The sequence below is a fragment of the Sylvia atricapilla genome, chromosome 7, assembly GCF_009819655.1.
Source record: "Sylvia atricapilla isolate bSylAtr1 chromosome 7, bSylAtr1.pri, whole genome shotgun sequence".
In the NCBI taxonomy this organism is placed as follows: Eukaryota; Metazoa; Chordata; class Aves; order Passeriformes; family Sylviidae; genus Sylvia; species Sylvia atricapilla.
The window spans coordinates 29,264,953-29,289,266 of NC_089146.1; the positions used below are offsets into that span (position 1 = coordinate 29,264,953).

General features: G+C 47.0%; 1 protein-coding gene across 1 annotated transcript in view; it reads left to right on the plus strand.

The window, feature by feature from the left end:
• Positions 1–257: 257 nt before the first annotated feature.
• The window catches only part of LOC136363674 (TGF-beta receptor type-2-like), a 31,762-nt gene continuing 7,705 nt past the window's right edge, over positions 258–24,314 (plus strand). Inside the window, exons 1-3 of the mRNA XM_066323098.1 lie at positions 258–450; positions 19,203–19,353; positions 21,143–21,345. Coding sequence (XP_066179195.1) covers positions 399–450; positions 19,203–19,353; positions 21,143–21,345 — 406 coding nt within the window. The 5' untranslated portion in view covers positions 258–398. The remainder of the gene's footprint in view (positions 451–19,202; positions 19,354–21,142; positions 21,346–24,314) is intronic.

Here is a 24,314-nt window from a genome sequence, read left to right on the forward strand (position 1 = left end):
GATTAGATGCATGCAGCAGGCTTTAGGTCCCCTTCAAAGATCTTTGGGCTGTGTGGAGCCAGGAGCAGCTCCGCATTGACATCGGGGGAAAAAAGAAAAAAATCAAACTCTTTTTCTCAGAGCCCGACTTCTTCCTCCAGCTCCCCCCTCTCATATTTGTATATACTTCGAGAGGAGAGTCAGGCTTAGTTTTTTCATAAACTGCAGTTCCTGGGCGGACCCCACGCACAGCTGGGCTTTAGCGGCTGGATCCGCCTTCCCGGCCAGCCTGAGCCGGGAGCCTCGCAAAGAGGGGCTCCGGGCTTGACAGCAGGAACGCAGGAGACTGGCTCCACCGAGGGAGGATGAGTTGGTCAACGCCGTGAAGCTGGGCTTCTGGTTGCCAGTGGGATCCAGAAATGGGGCACTGGAGGAGACCGGGTCTGCTTCCCTTACTGCTGCTCTCCTTGTGTGAGTAGAAAAATGTTTCTGGTCAGGCAATGTTAAGCAGCATTCTCAGAGAGGTTGTTTATTTTCCCTTCCTCCAGCAAAACAGCTAATCTTTGATTTCTCCCCTGACAGCAATTAGCCAGAGGATTGGAAATAGCAGGGAGTTTAGTTGAATACTCTGCTACGACTGCACGAGCTGCGTATTTCTCTTATGGCGAGGGGCAAGCGATTGCTGGGTGGAAAGTGCAGTGTGCTCTCTTGGAGCAGCTCGCAGATGTCAGTGTTTACAGTGCAAAAATATATATAGGTCAGCATTACTTGTTGGAAGTTCTTATTTTATTGAGGGAGATTAAAAGCAACTGAAGTGCACCGCTGAACGATCTGGCTTCGACAGTGTCCAGATGTGGTGAAGTTTGCAGCTTAGAACTTTTATCAGCCCTGGTTTATGTGCAGAATTAATCGAACTATTAAAGAAGGAAAGAACTGGGGAGAGGGGGAGGAGAAGTGTCTTTGCAACAACATCTGGTTATTCAGCAAACCTTTCCAGCACTTACGTAAAGATTTCTTTGTAATAAGTGCCCTGTTCCAGTTTTGATAGCAATTCTTCAATACTGTAGATAAAACCCTCCAGCAGCACTTTAAAATGTGCCTCTCCGTGGTTTAACTTTTTCTTGTTTATATCTTGATGATTGTTTCATAACAGGGAATGGATTTGTATATAAGTGAGTGTTATATACACATCTCCTAAGTATGTGTGTGTGTCTTTCTGTATATACAGAGTCTGTGTATGTGTATACAGGCATATATCCCTACAAAGCGTATATTTATACATTTGCATGGACACTACTTTTTAAAGTGAACACCTACAAACACAGACCTATTGCCTTTGCTATAGAAATTTTAATGCAACTAAAATAACTTTTTGTTCAAAGTGATGAAGGAGGAGGATTATAACTCCAGTATTTTTGCATCCAAGTGAAATCACTGGGGGCAGGGATGTGTATCTGCATTCACTTTACATGGGTCCCCCTATCTACAAGACCAGGGAATAAAAGAATGATCACTCAGTAATTTGTGTGTAGGCAAAAAAACCACCATAGGTGCAACTGTTGTAGCAGAGAGAACCAGATGGGGAGATTTAGGACATAGAATCTGGTTGGGTTTTGCAAAACGTTACAGAGATCTATAGTATTCATTTTTGTAGATAATACCCTAAAGTTTGGTTTGAAATGTAGGATGCTATACTGATAACATCCTACTAACTTAATCCCATTTGGAGCAGGAATTACTACAAGTTATTATTTAAAGCACAGTCTTGGGTTGTTTTTGGTAAGAAAGAAGACCACTAACTATCCTTCAGAAATACCTAATTTTGGAGTTATTTAACTTATGGTTTCCTTTCTCTGAAAGGCAAGGTTTTAATCTGAAAGAAGCCAAACCAAAACATATAACAATTACTAAGTTCATCTGAAAGGTTATGTGAGTGATATGATGACAAAATTTGCCTCTGCACAGGGTAAGAAAAATAAGCCAGGGCTTGCTCTCTGTGATTCAGCTCACCAATGATAAATGTTTTCTGGGACTACATCCACTTCCTTTGCATTTATTGTTAAGGTTGTCCCTACAGTCATTCTGAGAAAGTAAAAGTACCCAAGGAGCCCACTTTGCATTGACATCAAAAGAGAAGGGAAGAGCTAGTTCTCCAAATTCCCCAAATTGATAGAATATGCACATTCAGCTGTTCTTCAAGCAACAAATCATATCACTTATCCAGCCTCTCTTTAAAGAGTGACAGTGCTGGCTTGGTGGCAGCAGCAAAGTCCTCTCCTTTTAGCACAGAGACTTAAGAATTGCCATAGAGAACGTGGCCCACACTGTGTCTCTGTTATCCCAGAATATCTCCGCTGAGTGTTGCAGGGACTTTGCTGCTGTCCCTAAGACTTTACCCCAGGGCAGCAGAGACCCCAGCCTGTGCTCCGTGCTGCCTGTGTATGCCTTTGATCCCCAACATGACTGAATGGCAAGCACATCTGACCATTTCAGTTCATGTGCAGTGGACAAAAGAGCTTCAGTCTGACAGAACACTGAAATTCAGCTACTAGATTTCTCTAATTCTCCATGGCCAGCCCTACCAAAGCTTCAAAATATCTACCCTTAAACTTTTCCTTGGTGGTAGTGCCTGCTGGAGGGCAGCAGTTTTACTTGGCTTTCTCAGCAGAAGGTGAAGACAGGAGCTGTAGTTTCACCACTGCTAACACAAACTCTCACACAGGTGAGCAGAGAATCCTTCCAGAACAGAGAGCTGGTGCAGACCTGGACTTACCTGGACCTGGACAAAAAATATGAGGATCATTCAGAACTGGAAAACTGTCACACAAGGAGGGAGCTGAAGGCTTTCAGTGTATTTAGGTTGGCCAGGAGAGAGCTGGGAGGTGAGCTGGCCATCTACAGCCAGGTCCTGGGAAAACATTTTCTGGCAGAGGGCTTCCTTGTCTATGGAAGAGAGATAAAACAAGATGTACACACTGGAAACTAAAATCGGGCACTTCTGTGTTAGAGCACAATACAGTAAAGTTGTTCCAGCAGGTAATTACTCAGGCTTGGGATGTGGTGGATATTTGCTGCTCAAAGCCTTCAAGACTGCAAGACTACCTGCTTGGAACTCCATAACCTAGACAGAAACTACAGATTTGATATTAGGATTACTGTGCACATGGAAACACTCCGGCCTTATAAGTAGGAATTAGGACTTTTCCTGCCCTGTTTTCTATTAATATTGGGAAATTATTCCTCATGCTCCATCTGTCAGGAACAGGGTTCACATCCGGACAAACAGGCATGGGGCTGAGCTCAGTCTCATCTCACAGAGGGACAACAAAGCACCACAACCCTCTAACCTGTGGAGACAGCCTGAAGAACATGAGCTAAGTGTCACTAGTGTGACAAGGGCACTCAGAGCTGTGAACAGCCCCAGGAGCCTGGCAGAGTCCTTGTGCATACAACCTCCAAAAGAGGATAAGAAATCCCAAATCTGCCAAGGCACACAGCACTTACCAAGGGAGAGCAACCCCTTGGGTTCTGGTGAGGTTCCAAAGACAGAGAAAGAAGATTTTTGAAATGAGGTGAGGTTGCAGGTCTGCTACCCCAAGTCCAGAGCTCCAAGTTCTGGGGTCCTGCTTCCCCATAACTCCATCTCCTGCTAAAAATGCTGGTCTGCTAAAATATCCTGACATTTTTTGCCAAGCCTCCTGGGTCCCTTTGCTGTGGTTGATGGCTCTACAGAGAGTGCTTTTGAGGGGTTATGTCCTGGTAGATGGTGGCTTTCTGAAGTCACATTCTCTTTCCTGCTTGCAGAAACTGTTCCCCCAGTGAGCCTCTTCAGCTAAATATATAGAGCATATAGAATTCATAAATCAGGACAGGGAGCTCCAAGGCTGTCAGAAAAGCATCTCTGGCTTTTGATCTGCTCAAGAAACCTCTGACCTATCCCAGGCTTCTCAGGCAGCTTGTTCAAGAAGTTTGGCTCTTATTTCTGAGGTCACCAGAGCTAAAACCAGTGGTTGTAATGCCACCAAAATTACAGGAAAGGGGAAAATCCCCTTCAGGAAGGGGATCTATTGGAATTGCACCCCAACACCAATGCATGCAAAATCTAGGAACACTAGGTCAAACCTGAGCTGGTGAAAGGATGAGGGAAGGAAAAGGCAAAGGAAGAGTTACTTTCCATTTCACAGGCATTTGCAGAAAGGAGCTTTGCAGGTCCAAGGACGAGCCAGAGCAGCAGGGCAAACCTCTCCTCCCAGGCTAAGCAGCGCATGGAGGTGGGCACTGCCCACCCCAGGACACAGGGTTGGTTAAATCTCACCACGCTTTGCTCTCATACTGATTTAAGACAGCCAAAACACCAAGGAAGAAATTACCACCCTCAAAAAGCTCTGAGGGGCTACCAGAGCCCCACATTGGCTAGATGTAGGTAGCTGGGTTGGGAGCAGGCACGGGATCCCACTGCCTGAAGGAGAAACTTATGCATCCTACCATGAGGTAAATAAGAACAAAGCTGCAGCAAGTTCTCTAGTTAGGAAATAAAAATTGATTACACAAAAAAAAAAACCCAAAACCCTGACAATGCAGAACTGGAGGGCTCTGCAATCTTGCAAGTGCCACAAGACTCAGCAAGGAAAATGATGGCTTATTTTCAATTCATCTTTACACATCTCCAAATCTGATGCTACATTTTCAGTCCTTGGTGTGAATTAGATTAGCAGAAGGTTAAGAAGAGTGGCAGTGTACAGCTGTGTGAGATTAATGAAAACTGTTATTTCCTCTCCCCTTGCATCTCCAGCTTTTCTCAGACTTGAGACAGGCTAGTCATCAGTAAAACTGACCATCAGTAAAGCTTCACTCTGTATTTTAATAGGGGGCTTTGTGGAAGGAAGTACTTTTAGAAATATTCCGTACAACTTGAAATTAAACCACATAATTTTCTAACAAAAACTCGAACAACCAACACAAAACTGATGTTTACTGGTATTTCACTGGTGTTATCACTATTTAATGATGGCCACAAAGACATTTTTATGTACTAGCAGTAAATAAGTTCAGCCAGCTGCAGTCATGATACTCATTACTCCCATTAGAGACAGAGTTCTGGATGGATGTATCCCCTGCACTCACTGAATATGCAGAAAGCAAACATTGGCATTAAAAACAGGTGACTGGGGGCTTTTATTCTGAGAAAGAATTCCGCTCTACTGCCTGTACTCCACAGCTTTATATTGCTCCGTGATTTGCTCTGTCGAGTTTATTTCCTCAGGACATTGTTTTCCTCTCCCCTTAGTGATAACTCTGCAATAACATTTGCTTTCAGCCAGGCTCCACAGTGTTGCAACTTGCCATAAACTAATGAACTCTCCCATAGACTGTCGTGTTTTCAAGGAAGGGCAACATCTGATCCTTTTATTAAAAAAAACAGTCCCACCAAGGAGACAAAATCAGCAGCTCCCACACACTCTGCTCTTTTCACATCCCGAGTTCAGCGCTGTGTGCCAAGTGAAAGCCTAGAGCTGGAAGGGGCCTCCATGCAGAAGGGAGATAACACCACTGATGGCTGCCTGCCCTATCAAACCTACATTATGTCCATGCTGGACCCCAACTGTGGGATAACATTTCCTTAGGGATCTTCAGGGGGAAGTGAATGAGTGGCTGAAAGCTGTCTTGGCCCTGCTTGCATGCACATCCGTGAATTCAGAGTCAGTACTTGTGATCCTGCCTCTGGAAATGATCTGTAGTGTACATCAGAGTCATATTTCTTCTCCTTCAGTTGGTTAATCTTTTTGTTACATCCCATGTAAGGGTTGAAACTCTGCTGCCAGCTTCTGGTAACTGTCAAAATTTTAGGAGAAGTGGGAGAGCCTGCTTATCGGGCAATCCCCTCCGCAGCCAATGTTCCTACCAGTTATGTGGCTCCAAAACTTAACCTTTCATGGAGCTGTTGCACTGCATTGTTTTCCTTCCCATTGATAAGCCAGGAGCAAATGACAGCTGATTTATGCTACAGCAAATGCATTGTGGCATGTGGGTCATTAATGTGTCCAGCTGTGACCACAGCCTGCCAGGTTGTGCTGGACAGAGGGCTGTGGCCCACGTGGGCTCTAGCAGCCCAAGGACATGCCTAAACCCAAGTGCTACCCTGGACTCCACAGGGTTATTTTGATTTGAGATTAATTTTTTAAGGGCCTTATCACTATTTGAGCTCAGTGATTTGAAGCAATCAGCCTTAGATCAAATACAGCCTTAGAGCATGCTGTAGTTGGGGGGCTGAGGTGCATTCCAGCTGTAGTGGGGGGCTGAGGTGTGGTTCCAGCAGTGACAGCTGCAAAGTGTCACTTTGCAGGGTCCTGTGCTCCAGTTCCACTTGTTCCTCTCTCAAAGTAGCCCACAACTCTCAAAGTAGTTGAAGCAGCATCCTCTTGGACACGTTCTGCTGCAGGAAGACCTCTCACCTTCCCACACTGTGGATGGAGATATTCTCTTTAGCTCCATATCAGTTATTCTCTGCTGGACCAGAAACTTCAGTCTTTGTGGATAAATAGATGTCCAAAGAAAGCTGTCCCCAGCAGTTTCCACCACAACTCCAGACTCAGTGCTGGTGAGGCATGAAGGTTTCTGAAGGAAGTTCCAGACTGCCTTCACTCAGCCTGCAAAGAGCTGTTGTCCTGCCTGTGCAGCACATGATGGCAACTCCTCTGGCCACACCTTGGAGCTGGAGAGTCCAGGCCTCCAGGACCAGCCCCTAATGCATGCCCTACATTCAAAGCAGCACAGATGTGCTTGTGCCAGCAATGGGAACCAGCACAGCCATGGCAGCCAGCAAACAGGGCTGGTTTAGTTGGGGTCCAGGCAGGGCAGAGCCTTGAAGCAATCACCTGAGCTGACACTCACTGATGTCTGATATGGCCCCACTATCCAAATCTCTCCTAATCTCTTCAGTTCTTGCAACATCCCTGTGAAGATGTTACCTCTTGGAACAACACATTCACATCTTTGCATCTGGAAGGCCCAGAAACATCTGAAGTTCATGGCCACTAAGAGAGGCCTTTTCTTCTGATCAACAATGGAAAACCCTGGGATTTATGATACTGATCCCTTCTCCCTTCAGCCATCCCAAACTAGAATGCTTAGCTGTATCCTGCAGTGCCATAGTTCACCATGCACTCCCATCAGAAAGATGTTGCCAGCGGGTGTGAAAATCCAGAGAAAACTTTCTGCACTTTTCCTGCAAAATCAGTAATTCAGGCCCCTTCCTGGAAATGGTTCTTGTGAGTGCCATGACTACAAGTGCTTCTGGTGCATTTACAATGAATGCTGGTACAGATATTTCTTTTAAAAGGTCCTTTGCTGTTTCCAGGTGGATCGTTTAATAAACTGCTGTCCATGCAGAATCAACGCTTGTGTCCCCCTTGAGGGTTTGACTGAGCAGGTTTCCAGTCAATGCAGCTGGACCACGATGAGGAACATCTGTTTGATGTTGCTTGATAAAACTTCCTGCCTTGGAGACTCTAAACACCAGCATCCAGCAAGGAAGAAACTGAATCAGATGCTGTCTTGCTGTATAAAGCATTTTTTCCACACTAGATCTATGCCAAAATTACCCCAGCCAGTCCATGAGAGCAAACAAGACCCTTCTTCTCTACAATGGAAGTGACACACAGACCCATAAGCTCAAGCAGTTGAATGAATCATCTTCTTCAAATAGACCCAGAGTACAAGCATCCACAGAAATAAGACCAATGGATCCCCTGGGATCTCAGTTCCAGTTCTCATCTCCCAGTTCCTGCCATGCTTTTAATATGTCAAAAGGCACTCAGTGGAAGAAAATGCAGACATTCCTAGCAGAGGCAGAAGTTATTACCTTAGGGGTGAGGTCTCAGCAAAGACTTGCTGTGGTTTTGTACATGCGTCCTATGCTCACCTGTTGATAGAACAGCATCATCGTGTCTGAGCCCTCCTTTCAGCCTTGCCAGGGCTGCCAGCTCTGCTGTGGCTTGGGAGGCAGCTCCTGGGCAGAAGTACTGCTCAGCATATTCAGATTGTGGCATGTCTCAGGAGGTGTCCAGAAGGAGGCTACTGAGTTGAAAAGACAAGGCACTACTGCAAAATGATGAGATTGTGGAGCAGGAGATGGTGAATAGAGAGCATTCTGCACTTTGTCATGTTGTCCATGCTGGAAGAGGTGCTTTGCTCCTTGACCATCATCTCCCCCAGCTGTTGAGTCTCCCTGGAGCTGTGCTGCAGCTCTGTCTAGGGACTGGGACTTGTGGGAATCTTTTTCCTTCTCCTGCAAGGGGGATCTCTTGAGAGGCATTGCAGAGACACAAGCTCCTGATTTTTCTGTGTGCAAAGAAAAAAGCACTTCAGACTCTGTCAACAGGACTCTTGGTTCTGTTCCTAAAATAAGTTCCTTTCCAAAACCCTGGTCCCCCTGCCCTCCTGCCATGGCTCTCTTCTGCTTAAAAAATGGAAAACATTTAATTTGAATTCAAATTGGATACTGGACATTAAATTTTGGTAAGTTACAGCACAAGCTCCATAAAATATATTTGTTAACAGGTGAAGAAGGGCATGAAAGAAAAGAACATATAATCCACTTAAATGCTAAACATGGGACACTTTAGGAGAAGGTGGAAAATTTTTAACATCTGTAACCCAGGCTAACCTCAAGTTCCCTCTGACAGAACAAATTAATTATGTTAGATCTGCCCTAAACGAGGGCAAAATTCGACTCTGCATAATAATTTTAGCAGACATAAAGAACTGGCAGTGCTGGAACAAGCTGATGACAGCATATGGATGGAGAGTTCACAGAACATCTCTTCCCCAGCAGCCTGTCACACAGTACCTTGCAAGCCCTTTTTCCCCTTGGGAATCAAAGTAATACAAATGCAAAAAAATACAAACTGGTCAGTCATAGGGAGTCCAACCAGAGATGAAGAGCAGCAGCTCCAGTCCAATGTCTCTTTGTGGGCTCATCAAAGACCTTCTAGCAGATGGGAAACCGAATGTGTGCCAGGAATTTCAAACACTCCTCAGGAAGTTCATCTAAATCATCAGTAACCCATTTGCACTTAAAACAGAGCGAACCCTGTTGCCCAAATGTGACCCAGATAATGTTTCTGACGTGTTTACCTATTTGGATGGTATTCTTCAATTTCAATTCCATCTATTCACAGAGATCCAGGATTCATGCAGAGCCTGAAAAATATACAGAAAATTGAATTCCAGAGCATAATATGATAATAATAGGAAAAAAAACCCTGACTGCTGCACAGTAGTTTTACTTGAATGGCAGTAGTTTAGGCAAAGCAATGTCTGCTACCAACTGGCAGCTCATTTGTTTTTGCTACTTGGTTCATTGCTGCTGCTTTTTCTGTGTAAAAGCGGGTCTCATGACTGCTGCATCTGAAAATGAGCTGCAGAAGCTGCAGTTAATTGGGATATAGGATAGACTGTTGATCCCTCTGCAGAAACAAGAGCAACAAAAATTATGGCAACAGCAGAGTGGATTTGGTTGACTGTTGCATTCTGCCATTCAGCTCTCAGTCCTGGAAGTGCTCTAAAATCCTCAGCATTTTCTGCAGCAACTTGCAACAAGATGAGCTCAAACCACCCATGCGTGGCCAGGCAGGGACTCCTGCTCCAGGCAGTGTGGGAGGTGAGAGAATGGACTTATTTTTAAGACAAGAACTCAGTCAAAAACAGATCACTGCCAAGTGCTCTTCAAAGGGCTGAAATCTTGGAGCCCTCTGAGAACATGGCATGCAAATCCCCAGTCATTAGAAGGCAACTTCCAAGGGGGATGTGCCAGCTTAGCCCTCTGCAAACCCCACTGGCAGCCCACGCGCCCCGGGCCGTGACGTGCTGATAATGCATTGCCTCACCCTGCAAGGCCCCAGATAAGCAAAGGTGCTGGCAGAGCTGCTAAAATTACTTATGAACTGCTGAAACTCAGCATTTCCCCACCTCCTCAGACCCTGAATAAGTTGCTTTGCTTTACATCTGACAAAGAGGAATGGCACGTTACCCTCGCATGCTTTCTGGGCTGGTGGGAGCTGCTGTGGCAGTGGGGCCATGCTGTGATGCTGGTGTAGGTGACCACATTCTATCCATGGTTTTCTCTTGGATGACCCCTGGTTGTGGGGTTTTCTCCTCTCCCAGGCACTTCAGGCTGTTCTGCTGGTTTGGCTTGCTCTCTCTAGGCTTTTCCAATACAACACGAGGGGGAAAGGACAGCAGAATATAGGAACAAGAGAGAAATGGAGACATAGGTGCCAAATGAAAGGGACTTGTTGCCAAACAAGGTTACATGTTGAGACCCAGGATGGCTGCTAAACTCGGTTTGTGTTATAGCTCCCCTCGTGTGACATTCATAGCCCAATGGCTGACAAAAGCCTAAAGAGATAAGTCCAGGTATTACTTGGTAAACTCACACCTGATTTTGTCTGCCAGGGAAGATTTGCCTGGCCTGCTCATGACTCTGGAAGTACTGGCCATGAGTACACAGTGACCACAACATCCAGCAGGTAGGGAGTAAAAAACCCCACTCTTAAGCTGCTGTCCTGAGCAATGTGAGGGATTCCTGTGCTAACCTTCTGTTCTAATCCTCAACCCTCCTTCGAGGCGTCTTTTCAAGGAAGGATGCAGAACATCCCTGCTCATCTCACATAGGTGCAGTGATGGCACCCACATGGAGCTGTAAGCTTGCCCACCAGCACTGCCCACAGGGCTGTCCCATCCTACCCCTTCACCATCCTCATCTGTTCCTGGATCACACCTTGGTGTCGCCTTTATGTTCAAATTCCAGCCCAACAATTGGCAAATGATGCTACATGGTCCAGGAACTCAGCCAGATCTAATACAGCATTTCAGCTTAACTGGACTTAGCTTCTTGCCCTGGTGAAGCAGGTGCTTGGCTGCCTATGGGACTTACTGAAAAATAGTGCAAATAACATGCAACCAGGTAACCCTCAACCACCAACTTTACCGATATTTCTGTGAAGTGTGTCAGTGAAGTGGATCCAGAAAGACACACATCATTTTCAGACATTGCTGAAAGTTTCAAAGTTGCTGAGAAAAAACAAATGAAATAGTGCAAAACCACTACTGTTTTGTCCATTTCACATTCCCCCATCCTCAGTTCACTGTGTCTGAATGCAAACTGGAGGTAATGGGAAAGATGTTGTCCATGACACCAGAAAGCAAGTGCTCCTGAAAGAGCCTGACTTCAGAGTCTGATGGGGGTATAGTTTTTGCCTCACTTGATATTTATAGTCCTTCCAAAGCTCAGCAAGGGCAGAACATCTTCCTTGTCATTGGCCTGGGTCCTGCTGGGCTTCAGGACCTCAGGACTGCAGGGTTGACTTGCCTGGTTTTTCAAACTTTAATGCCAAACTTTCTTTAGTAAGTAATTTCACATTTTGAGTTCCCCAGCTGAAAGACCAAAAAATAGGCAAGTGTTACACATTTCAAGGCACAGCAGAAATCAACAAAATTGCTGAAAAGTATCTAAGTAAAATAAACTTAATCTTACTAATTTTTCCTTGTAACGCACTGTCATGTTCTATGTGCAATTTTTCCATAACTCTTTTCTAATGGGTTGCATGAGAGCTTGAATGCAAATTAACCATGAGGAGATGGGAAAGATCCTCCAGGAACTGCTCTGCATGTGGAAATGAATTTCAGTTTAGCCACTTCAGAGCGATTTTTTTTGTTTACTTTCCACTGACATGAAATCAGCCACGATTGCATCGCATGCGGGATTGGTTAGCTGGTTACATAATGCTTAATAAATCCAAGAGAAATAATATAAAACACATCACCCAGTCTGGGAAGAGGGACAGTAACTCAGTCAGTGTCACCAACCCGCCCAGGCCAGGCATCAGTGAAGCATCTGCAATGCTGCGGGGAGATGCTGTTGCATGATAAATGTGATTAAGAAAAATGCTTGTGGCGTGTGTGGAGGCCTTGAAGACAGATTGTGTGTGATGGTAAGGGTCTATCAGGAAGCAGAGCTCACACCCCTGCAGGGAGGGCAGCTCACCCTGTCCTGGGGGGCAAGGCAGGCACGTGCTCGCACGCCCAGCTCCAGCTGGATCTGCTGCTGTGTAAGGGATTACCTCACCCCAATAATGTTCCTCCAAGTACTTCATAAAATCATAACGGCCCTGTAAACAAAAAGAGCAAGATTAGGTGATTAATTATTTACCACAGATTATTTCTGCAGTGGTGTGTGGAGGAGAGAGAACGTTTCCCTGGTGGTCCCCGGGGAGTGGGAAGGAAGGGGGGTGACCCAGGATGGGGCTGCCAGGCTAAACACAAAACAGTGGTGCTGATTTAAACCCAAAAAAAAGTGAGAGGTGTAGGAAGACTGAAGGTACTTCTGGCCTTGCAGTGCCAGCACTCTGGCTCTCCCAGGAAAGCTGTCCAGCCCACGAGTGGTTTGCTCCAGGCACACATCACTGCTCTGCCTGGAGCAGCTCTTGGCCTCCTTTCCCACATTTCCCTGCCTGCTCTGCTCCCCCGCTTTGCTTCTAGTCCCAGAGGAGACCTGCTGCTGCCTTCACCCACGCCGTGGCTAACTTCCAACAGAGGAAAAGCTAGGGATGAAGGGGTTAATTACTACAGGCGCAGCACAAGCCAAGCCTGTAAGTGACTCCCTATTGCTATTTCGAAAAGAGGCTGCCTGGAAAGGGAAAGGAAAAAAAAAAAAAAAAAAAAAAAAAAAAGAGAGAGAGAGAGGTTTACTTTACAACCATCATTATTTCATCTGCAGAGTTTATACAATGGAAAATAAAAGCCAGGGTACGTGAAGTCAAATAATTTCTGTTTCATTAATGGTATGGAAATCGTTTTGTTTTTATAGGGGAAAAACAAATGTGAACTTGATGTGTGTGTGTGAGCATGCAACTCCCTTCATTGCAAAGGGCAGAGCAGCGAAATCCAGAAATAAAAAATGACTCAGAGGCCGTAGGACCTATGAGTCAGTTGAGTTGTTGTTGTTTTTAAAGACAAGCGAGAGCACAATATGGCAAATAATTGCCCCTGCAGCCCCCCGGCACAGGCATCCCGGCTGGCCCTGCCATCCTGCGGCACAGGCTGCCCCCGCCAGCCCCAGGGCTGGACACTGCCAGACCCGGCATCCCGGCCCCCAGGACACAGGGCTGGAGCAGGGAATGTCCCAGCAGGAGCAGGGACTGCCCCAGCAGGAGCAGCTTTGCGGGTCAGAAAGTGAAGTCTGTGGGAGAAACGAGATCCGGTCAGAGTGGATGGAGGAGGCAAGTGGCTCCGAGGGCAGATGGAGGAGTGCAGGGCCAGGAGCTCTCCCCTGTCCTCACCCCGGCATCAGCTGCCCAGACTCAAAGAGAAACTTCTCTGGCCAAATTGTCAGTGCTGAGTGCCAGGCATCTCCTCACTGACCCCTGGCATTCCAGCTTGCCTGGCTGGCTTTGTTGGGGCACAGCCCTGGGGTACCTCAGTACAAAACATCCCCAGGACCCAAAAACAGAGTCATTGCACTGATACACAGAAAACATGTGAAAGGCACCTCAGAAATCCCGGAGACTACCAAAGCAAAAGGACGGGCAGCAATCTGCAGAGTTTGTCCCTCCCCTGGGTGAAGTTAGATCATGATGTAATTTAAGCAGCTGAAAGAGACTGGAGAAGCCTGCTGGTATGATCCATACCCAATTTACTTTCTAATGGGACTAAGCAGTATTTGCTAAACAGTGAATTTAAAGGGATATTTTCACAAAAGAAAAATAAGTGGTAGAGTAAGTTAGTTACCAGCCTGTTTGAAGAAGGTCCAAGCAAACCAGAAATGTATACTGCATGTCTTCCTGGCACTGGAAGAACTGGTGTCTAAAACAATCAAAATCAGTCCTTTTTTATGCACCAGGAAAGCTTTCTGGCTCATTCCTTGCTCCATACTGTACTCTGCCAAATGCAGTATTTATTATGCAGGACGATGTGGGACCACATACCTGAGGGTGGAGCCTGGGTTGGTCCCCTGATCCAAACGCAGCACTGATGGATTTCCTGGGAGAGCCAGCGGCTTGTGCCTTACCAAGGCAAAAACTGGGATATTAAGTTTTTTCAGCTCCATTTGGTCTGCTCTATCTCTCCTATGAAGATAAAGATACAGTGTAAAACACATGGATGGAGAAGAGCAACCTGACACAAAAAAACTCTTCGGTTCAGCAGCTGAAACCAGCACCAGACCCTACCACTGGAGAACAGGAGTCTGCTGGAGGAAACTGAGCTGCATCCAAAATAGAATACAACACTTTGAGGTCTGGGTTCTGGGGAGATTCTGCAGCACAGCAGGATGTTGCAACAAGATCCGGTACTTTTTGACAGGTCAGATCTAGCTCAAACTGACTGCAAGAAATCTGGGATCACTGTTACACAGGTCATGCTGAACAACTTCCATGGGAACTTCTGACCTTGCACAGTACCTCCTGGAAATCAGGGCATAGGAATTACCCTGATGCCCATCTGTGGCAATGGTTGCTGCATCATGGAGGAGGCAGCTCAGGAGTAACCTGGTGAGGGGGAACACCTGGTGCTCTGACATGGGTCAGCGAGAGAGCAGAGCCCATCAACTCTGCTGTTGGATTAATCTTAAAAACAAAGTACTGCATATGAAAGGGAAGGAATTTGTTTGTTCTCATAATAATTTTATGAGAGGCTCTGTTATTGCGCACTTGTGTCATTAACCGTGGATAAAAGCCCAAAGCAAATCCTAAACTTGGCAGCAGATGCAGGACTCACCAGATCCACCGTGGAGCCAAGGCTCACCCAGGTGGGAAAGCAGGTCCCAGTGCAGGTTGTGTTTCCATCAGGGCACCAATCTGGGGGTTTCCAGGAATAACAGGACTGCAGGGTTGAGTTAGAGCTGCTCCCCAGTCCCATGTTTAAGTGCACTGCTTAGAGAAAGCAAAGAGTAACTTAACTAATCTTCCTGGCCTTAGTCTCTCCCAATGCAAAGCCTGGGGATTACAGGTTGACAGATCTGCATGGAAAAGATGATGCAGGGAGCTCCTAGAGCCACTACAGTTACAGCAAGCTGGGCAGCCCGCTTTCACTGCTGAAATAGTGTCAGCCCCATCCTGGGGTGCTTGGAGATACGTGGAAAATAGGGGATAGACTTCACTGTAGAGCATTTATGACCTAAAAATCATCAATTTTTCTTTGTCCTTGAGAAATACAAGCAACATAAAGACAATTATCACTCCAAGACAGAACATGGTATGAAGGTCCTATAATGGAGGTTCTGTGTAACAAAAGCCTTGATCCCCGTCCAGCTTGGGAAGGGGAGAGCTGGGAACAGTGATAAGTGTCCTAGCATCTCACTCCAAACACATTCCCTTAAGTTCATCTTGGTGTTTAGCTGTCCCAAAGCAGCATGTCAGGGAGAATACTTGAGAACAGAAAGTGTTCATTCTGCCCCTCAGTGAAAATGTATTTCCTGCCCTTGCCTGGGCTATGAGCTGCTTTCTTCCTGCCTGCAACAAATGTGCTGTGCCTGCACCACCAAGCACCCCCAGCTTGCTCCTTAGTGGTTCCTGTTCCTTGGGAACCACAGTGTGGGGAAAACTGGAGCCAGAGTTAGGTGCTGGATGACTCACCTGCTGTCTGGGGCTGCAGTGGTAGGGGGGGCTCACAAAACCCCCCTCCATGTTCTTACAGGTGCAGTCCCTGCTGGCAGAAAGCTCATCTGCTGTGATGGGACTGGGGTGAAATTCTCTGAGAGCTGCTTTCAATGACTTGTGTGGGGAAGAGGGTGGGTTATTGACTACAGCAGTGGTGTGTCCATGGGCTTTGCAGGTGGCCAAGCAGAGGCTGTGGATGCCCTGTGGGCAATGAGAGGCTGGAAGGCTCCCCCGACATGCAGGAAAAAATATCCTGGTGTCCTTGGGTGGTGGTATCACCCCTGCTGCTATTGCAGGAGAGACACAGGCACTTCTGGCATCATTTTCCCTTTATTCCCTGACTTGAAAATCATCTCATATTCTCTCAGTAACCTCTCTGGGGTCCCAGTTATAGATACCAGAAGATTTGATCCTGCTCTTGTGCACAGGAGAACAAGCCTTCCTATTGATGGGGAGCCAAGCTCGCTGTGAGCCCACCTATCGGTGACTTCAAACCATCTTTCCAACTGTCGTTCCACAATAACTTTGACTAACTGTACTATTTATTGGCTCACATCACATCCTTATGGCTTCAATTTATTTTTGGAAAACTCAACCCACATTTAATTAGTTTATAGTTTGTTCCAAGTTTTGCTTATCCAGCTTTTTTTTTTTTTCTAACTTTTTTTTTTTAAGTTTGTATTTTGATGTTTAGCATTTGCCTTGGCAACATCTGGAACCCGTTTATGAAAGTGTATTGTTACTTTTACTGCTTGTGCAGCTTTATTAAATCATCTGACTATTAATATTGAAAGTGTTCATCTGGGTCTAATCAGGGCCAAGATGAGTGATGTGGCAGTTAAATTGTACCTACTAGCTAATGGTTCAAGGACACACAGTCCTGAAGAGCCTTGCAGTGGGCTTTGTGCTCTTCTTATTAGCTTCCTAGGACAAGAAGGAGGTGGGAGGAGGGGGGCAGAAAAAAGAGGTATTCCTGCTCTGACCTTTCTTGCAGAGCAGATAAGAAAATCACAGCCTGAGTTAGTTTAGAACAATTTGTCTCCAAAGAATTTTGCCTGTTACTGCTGTATTTCTGGATCTTGTTTCCATTTTTAACTCTTTCATCTGTCCTGGCTTCCCCTCTGCACAGCACAGCCAAGCCAAGATCCCCACCACACGCAGCACTGCCTTACTGGCAAGTCTGACGTTCTGCTCTGAGATCTCAAACAAACCCTAGATATAAAAAAGTAAATAACATACTTGATGGGTATAAATATATAAATAACCAACCTCATCCTGCACCAGCAACATCCACAACCTGTCTTTTAGTTACTCTTCTGCAGAGCCTCCAGGTATCCCAGGGGTGATGGTGCTGAGTCAATCCCACACCAGCCTGCTGAGAGCACGAGCTGTGGATGGATTGAGCTGAAGGGGTGAAAGAGGAACTATGGCACTGACACCACCAGAGCACAGGCCTGGCTGTGGTAGGGCTTGGGTTTGGGGTGAGAAACCAGTTTACCTCCAATCCTCTGTTCCCATGAAATTATGCAAGTGGAGTTTGTAGGGTGAGGTGGCTGTCGCTGTAGGTTGAAGGCTGCACACAAATGCTGGGCTTGATTTCTGTTCCACACCCAAAACTCTCATCCTCCAGTGGAGTTTTGCCTCACATTCTGCAAGCCCTACTGTGGCAGAGGAAGGCAGAGAGGTGAGGGTAGCTCATGCTGGCTGCAGGTGCTTCAAACCCCAGCTGAAGCCATGGTTTCAGTAGCTAACCCTTGAATGGATGTGGGTAACTGGATCTCTTGAGGTCACCCACAAAGTCCCAGGGTGCCCCAGCAGGGCCAGAGCAGCCTCATGGATGGGGGAGTTGCTGAGCAAGAGGTTGTGGGCAACATCTTCACCTACCCTGCTCCCCGCTGCCCCAAAACCTGCCACAACACAATCCCTGCTGAGCTGCATTTTAAGGCTGGCATGGGTAATTTAAACTAAAATTCCCTCCTTCTAACCTTCAGATGCAACAGGCTTTTCCTCTGCACCCAGGTTTTCCCTCCACCATTAACCTTGGCCCTACATACAAGGCCGCGGGAGCTTGTAAATGGTTTATTTCTGTGTGGGAGCCTTCCAGCAGTTCTTTATGACCGTCACAGGGAGGGGGGCCTGGGCTGGTGAGGGAAGCAGAGCAGGAGCATGGGATGCTGTCAGAGCAGGCTGCATGCCCCAGATTTGGGAGCAGAGAAGTTAAAAACTCCTTTTCGCTGTTGGGGCAGAATATGCATTGAAAAGGGTCCATGGGCTCAGCTGTGGAACACAGACAGGTCACAGATGTGACCACCTGGAGTGCAGGAGTTCCTGCATGTTGCTGGCAGACCTGGGGGTGCCCATGGCTGTGCTGCATCAGCAGGGCCCTGCTTGCAGGGGCTGAGGCTCCCCAAGCCATAGGAGGGATTTTGCAGGTTTTTTTCTTCAAACTTACAGCTGGTGATGTAAAACTCTGAGGGCTGTGGCAGCACAGCGAGTTATGACTGCCCTTTCCATAGGGGCTGGGAGCACCCAGCACTGCTGGTGCAGGGACACGGCAGCCAGAGAATCATGCATGGCCTAAACCTTAAAAAAATTAGCTACTGTAGTTCAGGTTCATACCTGAACACTTTAGAGTGCATATATCTCAGAAAAAAAAGAAAAAGAAAAGTATAAATACATATTTCTACGTAAGCAAGCCACTCAGTGGCTTGCTTTTTTTTTTTTTTTTTTTTTTTTTTTTAAGACATTTAGCAGCCTTAAGACAGGAAGTTTAAATTTAGCTGGGATTTATCCCTTAACCAAGCATGGTTCATGCTCCCTTTCTATAAAAATAGAGATAATGTCATGCCTGTGAGATACCGGCAGAGCAGCTCCCCACAGGCAGTAGTTATTCCTGCTGCTGTGGCAGATCTGAGGCTCCAGGGGCGGGAGAGCATCTCGTGCTGGGATGGGGCACAGTGGGCAGTGGAGCCCCAGAGCTTGGGAAATCTCAGCCACAGATACTTGGGGAGTGGGTAGCAAACACATTTCCCAGCTTGGCCTCGTTGAATAGGAAGAGGGAGGACGAGGAGACAGCGGGAGAGGAGGGAGCTGTCCTAGCCTGGCCGTACATCTCTCCCCAGCACCTCTCTTCCTGCTGAGGGGAATAAATGAAGCCTTCAGGCATACAGAGGCCCGGAGATCTCCCTTTTCCACCACCGAATGTACTCGGGATGAGGGGAAATGTTAATTTGAGCCTGGGTTGTAGAGGAAGAAGTAAATTTCCCCTTGATGATAAATGGTAGGGGAAAGGCAGAGGGAAAACGTGATTCTCTGCGGTTTCCCAGGCTTTAGTCTGGCGGGACCTGCCGGCAGCGTTCTCCCATCTCCTCGAGGCTTTGGGATAACACAAAGCACAATTGACCGGGCAATGGAGAGCGAAACAAAAGCTTTAAACAAAATGCATGGAGAAATGAGGTCAGCGGAGGCTCCTTGTCCCCTGGCCGTGTGAATCGCTGGGAATGGCTGGTTTTTCCCCGCTGAGGGCGAGCACGGCCGCGCTCACCTGCAGCCCCTCTCTGCCCGCAGCCTGCAGCGCCGGCGCCCGCCGCAGCCTCAAGACCAACCTGTGCAAGTGGTGCGACTCCACAGCTCCAGCCTGCGAGGAGAAGGTGTGCTACAGCAACTGCAACCTCAACTCCTACTGCGAGGACCCCTACGAGATCTGTGTGGCGATATGGTAAGAGGAAATTCTCTCCCCAAGGGGAGGTAGGGGGAAGAAGGAGTTCATGTGTGTACCTCTGTGCTTGTGTTATTGCCTGTTGCAGTAATCCAGGACTTTCTCTTCCTCTTTCCTTGACTCCATTGTGATTAAAATTACATTGCACAGTAAAAAAAAAATCAATTGGTCTGCACTGTAATTAGTACCAGTTTATTTTCTAAATAAATTAAGCTTTTGAGTGCCTAACACAAAGTTTGGCAAGTTTGTTGCAGGATCTATAAACTCCCATAAACCTCTGAATTTAGCTTTACAGGCTGAACCCATGGGCAAACCAGCAATCCTGACCTCCAAACCTACGATATCCTCTTGCATCAGGCGGGTGAAGCCTCAGTTCAGATGCAGGGGTGCAGCCAAAGTCAGTCCCCATCCAGCACACAGACATCTGAGCTGGCACCACACTGGGGGTAACCGACTGGGTTTAACCCACCTCTTTTCCTTCCCCTGGGTAAAGTCCTTTTCTGCTCCTGCAAGAGGTGCCTGGACAGGAAACACAATCTTGCGTATCAGGCCAAGCACACACTGCATGGTTTGGCCCGGAAGGGTGCCTCCCCCAGCTTTTTTGTCCCCATGAGCAAAACTAAAAAACATCCATTTTGGGTCTGCCCAGAGTGATTTTCCTCCACTTTCCCTTTTAATTTGGCTGCCAAAGTGAAAGCCAGCCAAGCACTTATCGCTAGGCTTTATCTCAACCTGCTAATTAGTGTGAATGCTGTATGCCAGCTTTCAGTAGGAGTTTGCCTCAAACTAATTGTTGCATTATGGACCTTTAAAAAGCAAAACACAACAAGGAACCCAAACAAACAACAAAATCCACCCTCTGCCTCAGATTCCCCTGCACACACATGGAGAAGCCACCTTAAATCCTGGGTAGGCAATCCAGAGTGTTGCTGGGTTTTTCCCATTTACAGCTTACACATACAGGAAAAAGCAAGGCCCCTGCAGCTGGAATCCCCATGCCAGGGGAGCAATCTCACTGCACAGGATGGAGGTGCACCATGTGTATCAGACGGGGTGAGGCAGCTATGCAGTCAGAAACAACCTGCCAGCCCCTCCCAGCATCTCCCATTCTAGGATTCATTCAGAGAATAAGATCCCTGCAGGCAGGGCTCACCTCCAGGCCAGCCTTGCTGCTTACTGCTCACTTGCAGAGGCGTAAGTGGATCATCCTTATTTGTCCTGAGTGGGTATCTCAGTCACAGCAGCAGCTTTGGCCTCATGCTCAGGTCCTCCAGGGGCCCAGCCTTGGCAGAAGGGATCTCACTCTCTTAGGACTCTTCATCTGGGACCTTCTCTGTCAAATTAGCTGGTATCCCCCAGGTGGGAAGTCCTGAAACTGGGGGACATCACCAGGGAGACAGTGATGAATTTAGGGTCTTTCCTTGGCTTTTATGTCTAACTTCCCAGCTGACCTCAAAGACATTGTGAAATCTCTCCATACCTTCACCCCCCTGCTTTGCACCACCAGGTTAGGAGGCAGAGGCTGTCCCTAGAAAAGCAATGAATGGTTGTCCTTTGTTTGAATGCACCCAGGAGTAGCTGCAATGCTCTAGCCTGTGCAGGGCCAGTCATTCCCCTCACTGGTCCTATAAATGCATATATATAGAATTATACCAGAGCCACTGCAAACAAGTCATTCCCTACACAGCTTGAAAGAAACAATCTCAGAACTTGGTTTAGGGCAACACACAGGTGACACGAGGGCCAAGCTGCCAGGCTAACGCTGTATCTGTTCATTTGTCACATGCAGGAGACAGGACAACGAGAGCATCAGGATCAGCACGCTGTGCCACAACCCCCAGCGGCCCATCGAAAACCTCATGGTGCCCAACTACAACACCTCCCGCTGTGTCATGAGCCACCAGCCCAGCGAGGACGGCATCATCTACATCTGTGGCTGCGGGGATGAGCAGGAGTGCAACGACAAGCTCATCTTTGAAAACCACACCAATGGTGAGTGCTTTTGTTAATGTTATTTATGGGGGGAACACACAGCATGGACGACAATTCCCTTGTATTTCCTGCAGAGTAGGAGATGCAATGGCAGAAGAGGCTCTTCTGCCATCTTCTTTGACATCTCTACGTAAGAATAATTTAAAATCTCTACCCCGTTACTGAGCCCAGCATTTTGTCTGTGGCAAAAGCATTCCTCACAGCAATACCATCAGCCTTTGTCTGCTGGAAACAGCAGGTGATGAAAAATCCACTATATCTCTCAGTGCCTTCAGCACAGGTTGAATCAACTGGGGAACCCAGGAGATGGTGTAATTTAGTGTGAGCCAAAAGCTCTGAAAACTTTAAATAAATTGCGTCAGAGCAAATCCTGCTCCTGAACACACCCACAGGGACTGCTGACATCCCTCATGGCTGTAACCTGAAGATGTGGAGATGCTGGGGCACAGGGCTGGGCACACAGGAATGCCTCCCCTGCTGCTCTCCTGGGAATTCCTGCAGCAGTGTTTCTCTTGAGAAGGGGAAACCTGGAGCCACCTGAGTGCTGAGCACACATGAGCATGGCTTGGTACACTGCTGCACATGGCTGGAGATCCAACGGGAGCTGTAAATCCACAGGAGGGAAAACTTAGAGGCAGCTCATTTCTGTACCTCAGGAGGGTCATATACTTTGGAAATATTTCCAGCCAGAGCCTTTGGGGGCTTGTCTAAACCTCCCCAACTCGGAACAGACCAGGTTTATCCAAGTGTTCATCAAGAATCCAACCTGTAACAAAAGCAAAATGAAATGCCTCCAATTTTCCATAATCACAGAACAAGGAGATGCTGAAAATGAGCCTAAGCAGAACCTGCAAGCTAGTGGCATGGCTTCTCCTGCAACATAAGGCAAAAAGAAAAACATCACATGAAATGCAAATTCTCTGAACAAACAAGCCACTTTAATGGAGGCAAATAATGCTAAATCTGGCAGTTCTTTGCTGCTTCCCCAGCCAAACATAACAGGTACACACGCTTCTAGGGAGAGATAGTCAGATCCCAAAGCCGATGCCTGGATATGTAATTTCACACAAAAATGACAACTGGCTCATTGGAAATTCCACCCCCAGCAAAGGCTCCATAACCAGCCTCCTCCTGTCAGCCAGTGTGGAAAGAGCTGGGAGTCAGAGCAAGACCAGTGCAGGTCTTTAACAACCCTCTCCTCTTAGCTATGGGCCAGGAGCCAGCTTAGGCAAACCCCAGGCTCACAGACCCCATTCTTTACATCCTTTTCTTCTGCTTTAAGGGATCATTTGTATTCTAAATATTAGCTCGTGGTCATATTCAATGGTTAGACAATTCCTGAGCCGAGAAATATCTAGCAGATACAAACAATACCTCCAGCAGCTGAAGCCGGCAGATCTTCTTCTGTTTCTTAATTCCTTAGGCTTGGCTTTCAGGTCTGGGCTGCGGGGTGATATTGCCCTTGCACTAGGCAATAGGCAATATTGTAGGGGACCCCATCAGAGCTCAGTGACCATGGTAATGAACACACAGAGACATCATTCCCTAAAGCTGTGCACACAGAAGCCCAGGTGAGACCCTGAGAAGATGCTGGGTAGGGTAGTGCATAGCAAGTCCTTTCCACCTGTGCTCCAGCTGAGCAGGGCCCTGGAGGTCCATATCCCCTCAGCAGGATGAATAGACCCACACAGCAATGATCCACAAGGTGTGGTGTAACAGTGTGTCCTTTTGGAGTGTAGCTACAGCCTTTCTAATTCCCAGTCAGCCTCTCCCTAGAGAAACTGCTCAAGAAGTATTCAGGCAGCAATCAAGATGACACAACCACACACGTTACCAGGCTGCCTCAGCCAAGAGGCAGAAGACTCCCAGCCCCAGATCAATTTCCAGCAATTGTTTATTCCCGTGTGCTGAAGGTGAATCCAGAGGCCAAGAGAGTGAACATGCGGTCTTTCTTAGTTATATAGGGTCTCAGGTCCATGGGTGGTACAAGGGGCAGGGCAGGGCGCAAGTGGCCATAGGGAAGAGAGGAACAGGACACCAAGCCCCATAGCCAATGGGGAAACAGGGAAAGGGGATGCCATGGGCTGGATGATGGGCTTGCAAAACCCAGGGAGAAGACTGCACAATGTCTGCAAGGATCCATGGCGGGGAAGCCTTTTTACATTCAAAAGTATTAAACATTCAAGGTATTCTTAATCTTCATTTTTCCAGGGAAGGGCAGTTGGAAATTCCTATGTACACCCACAGTGTGGGTTTACAGACCTGTGGTTACTGACAGAGCAACTACATTTGCTCACCATAGAAGGAGTCTAAGCCCTGCTGCAACCCCTGTGTGTCAAAAGACTTCCATCAGGAAGGGGCATCCTCATGAAGGAATTTCCTGAAGCTGTGTTAACTTCCCCTTTTCAGGACTTGTGCACGCAACTCCCTTAAAAATATCTTCTCTTTCTTCAGAGTTTCAAAGATGGGATCCAAAGCACCGGGTAAATCCATTAAAGCAGTAGGTGATATCCAAGCCCAATACTTTCCAAAATAAACATATTCCTGAGTTAGTTATTGATTTATATCAGTTTAGGTTGATCTTGTGGTTTAAACCTGATGCCTATTTTAGAAACGCTTTCACAGCCTTGCAGAAATTAGCTGCAGCACATTTTTTTGAAATTTGCCAAGGAAAATAGCTAAATGCTTTGTTTTTCCAGAACCTGAATTATGATCTGCACACATTGAGGTCAAGCAGCAAGAGTTTTGCTTATGGAATGATTCTTATCCCTCTTCCCCTGGGTTATTATACTTGGCAGAAAAACCTCTGAGTAAGATTTTACTTGAATATCTCTACTGAAGTCAGCATGTTTATTCCAGGAATCATGAACATCAAAGGATCAGACAATTATATGTTGCGTGAGGGTTAGGGCTTTGTGTGCGTGTCCTCCCCCTGACAATCCGAAGGCCAACAGGGGGTTTAAAAGAAA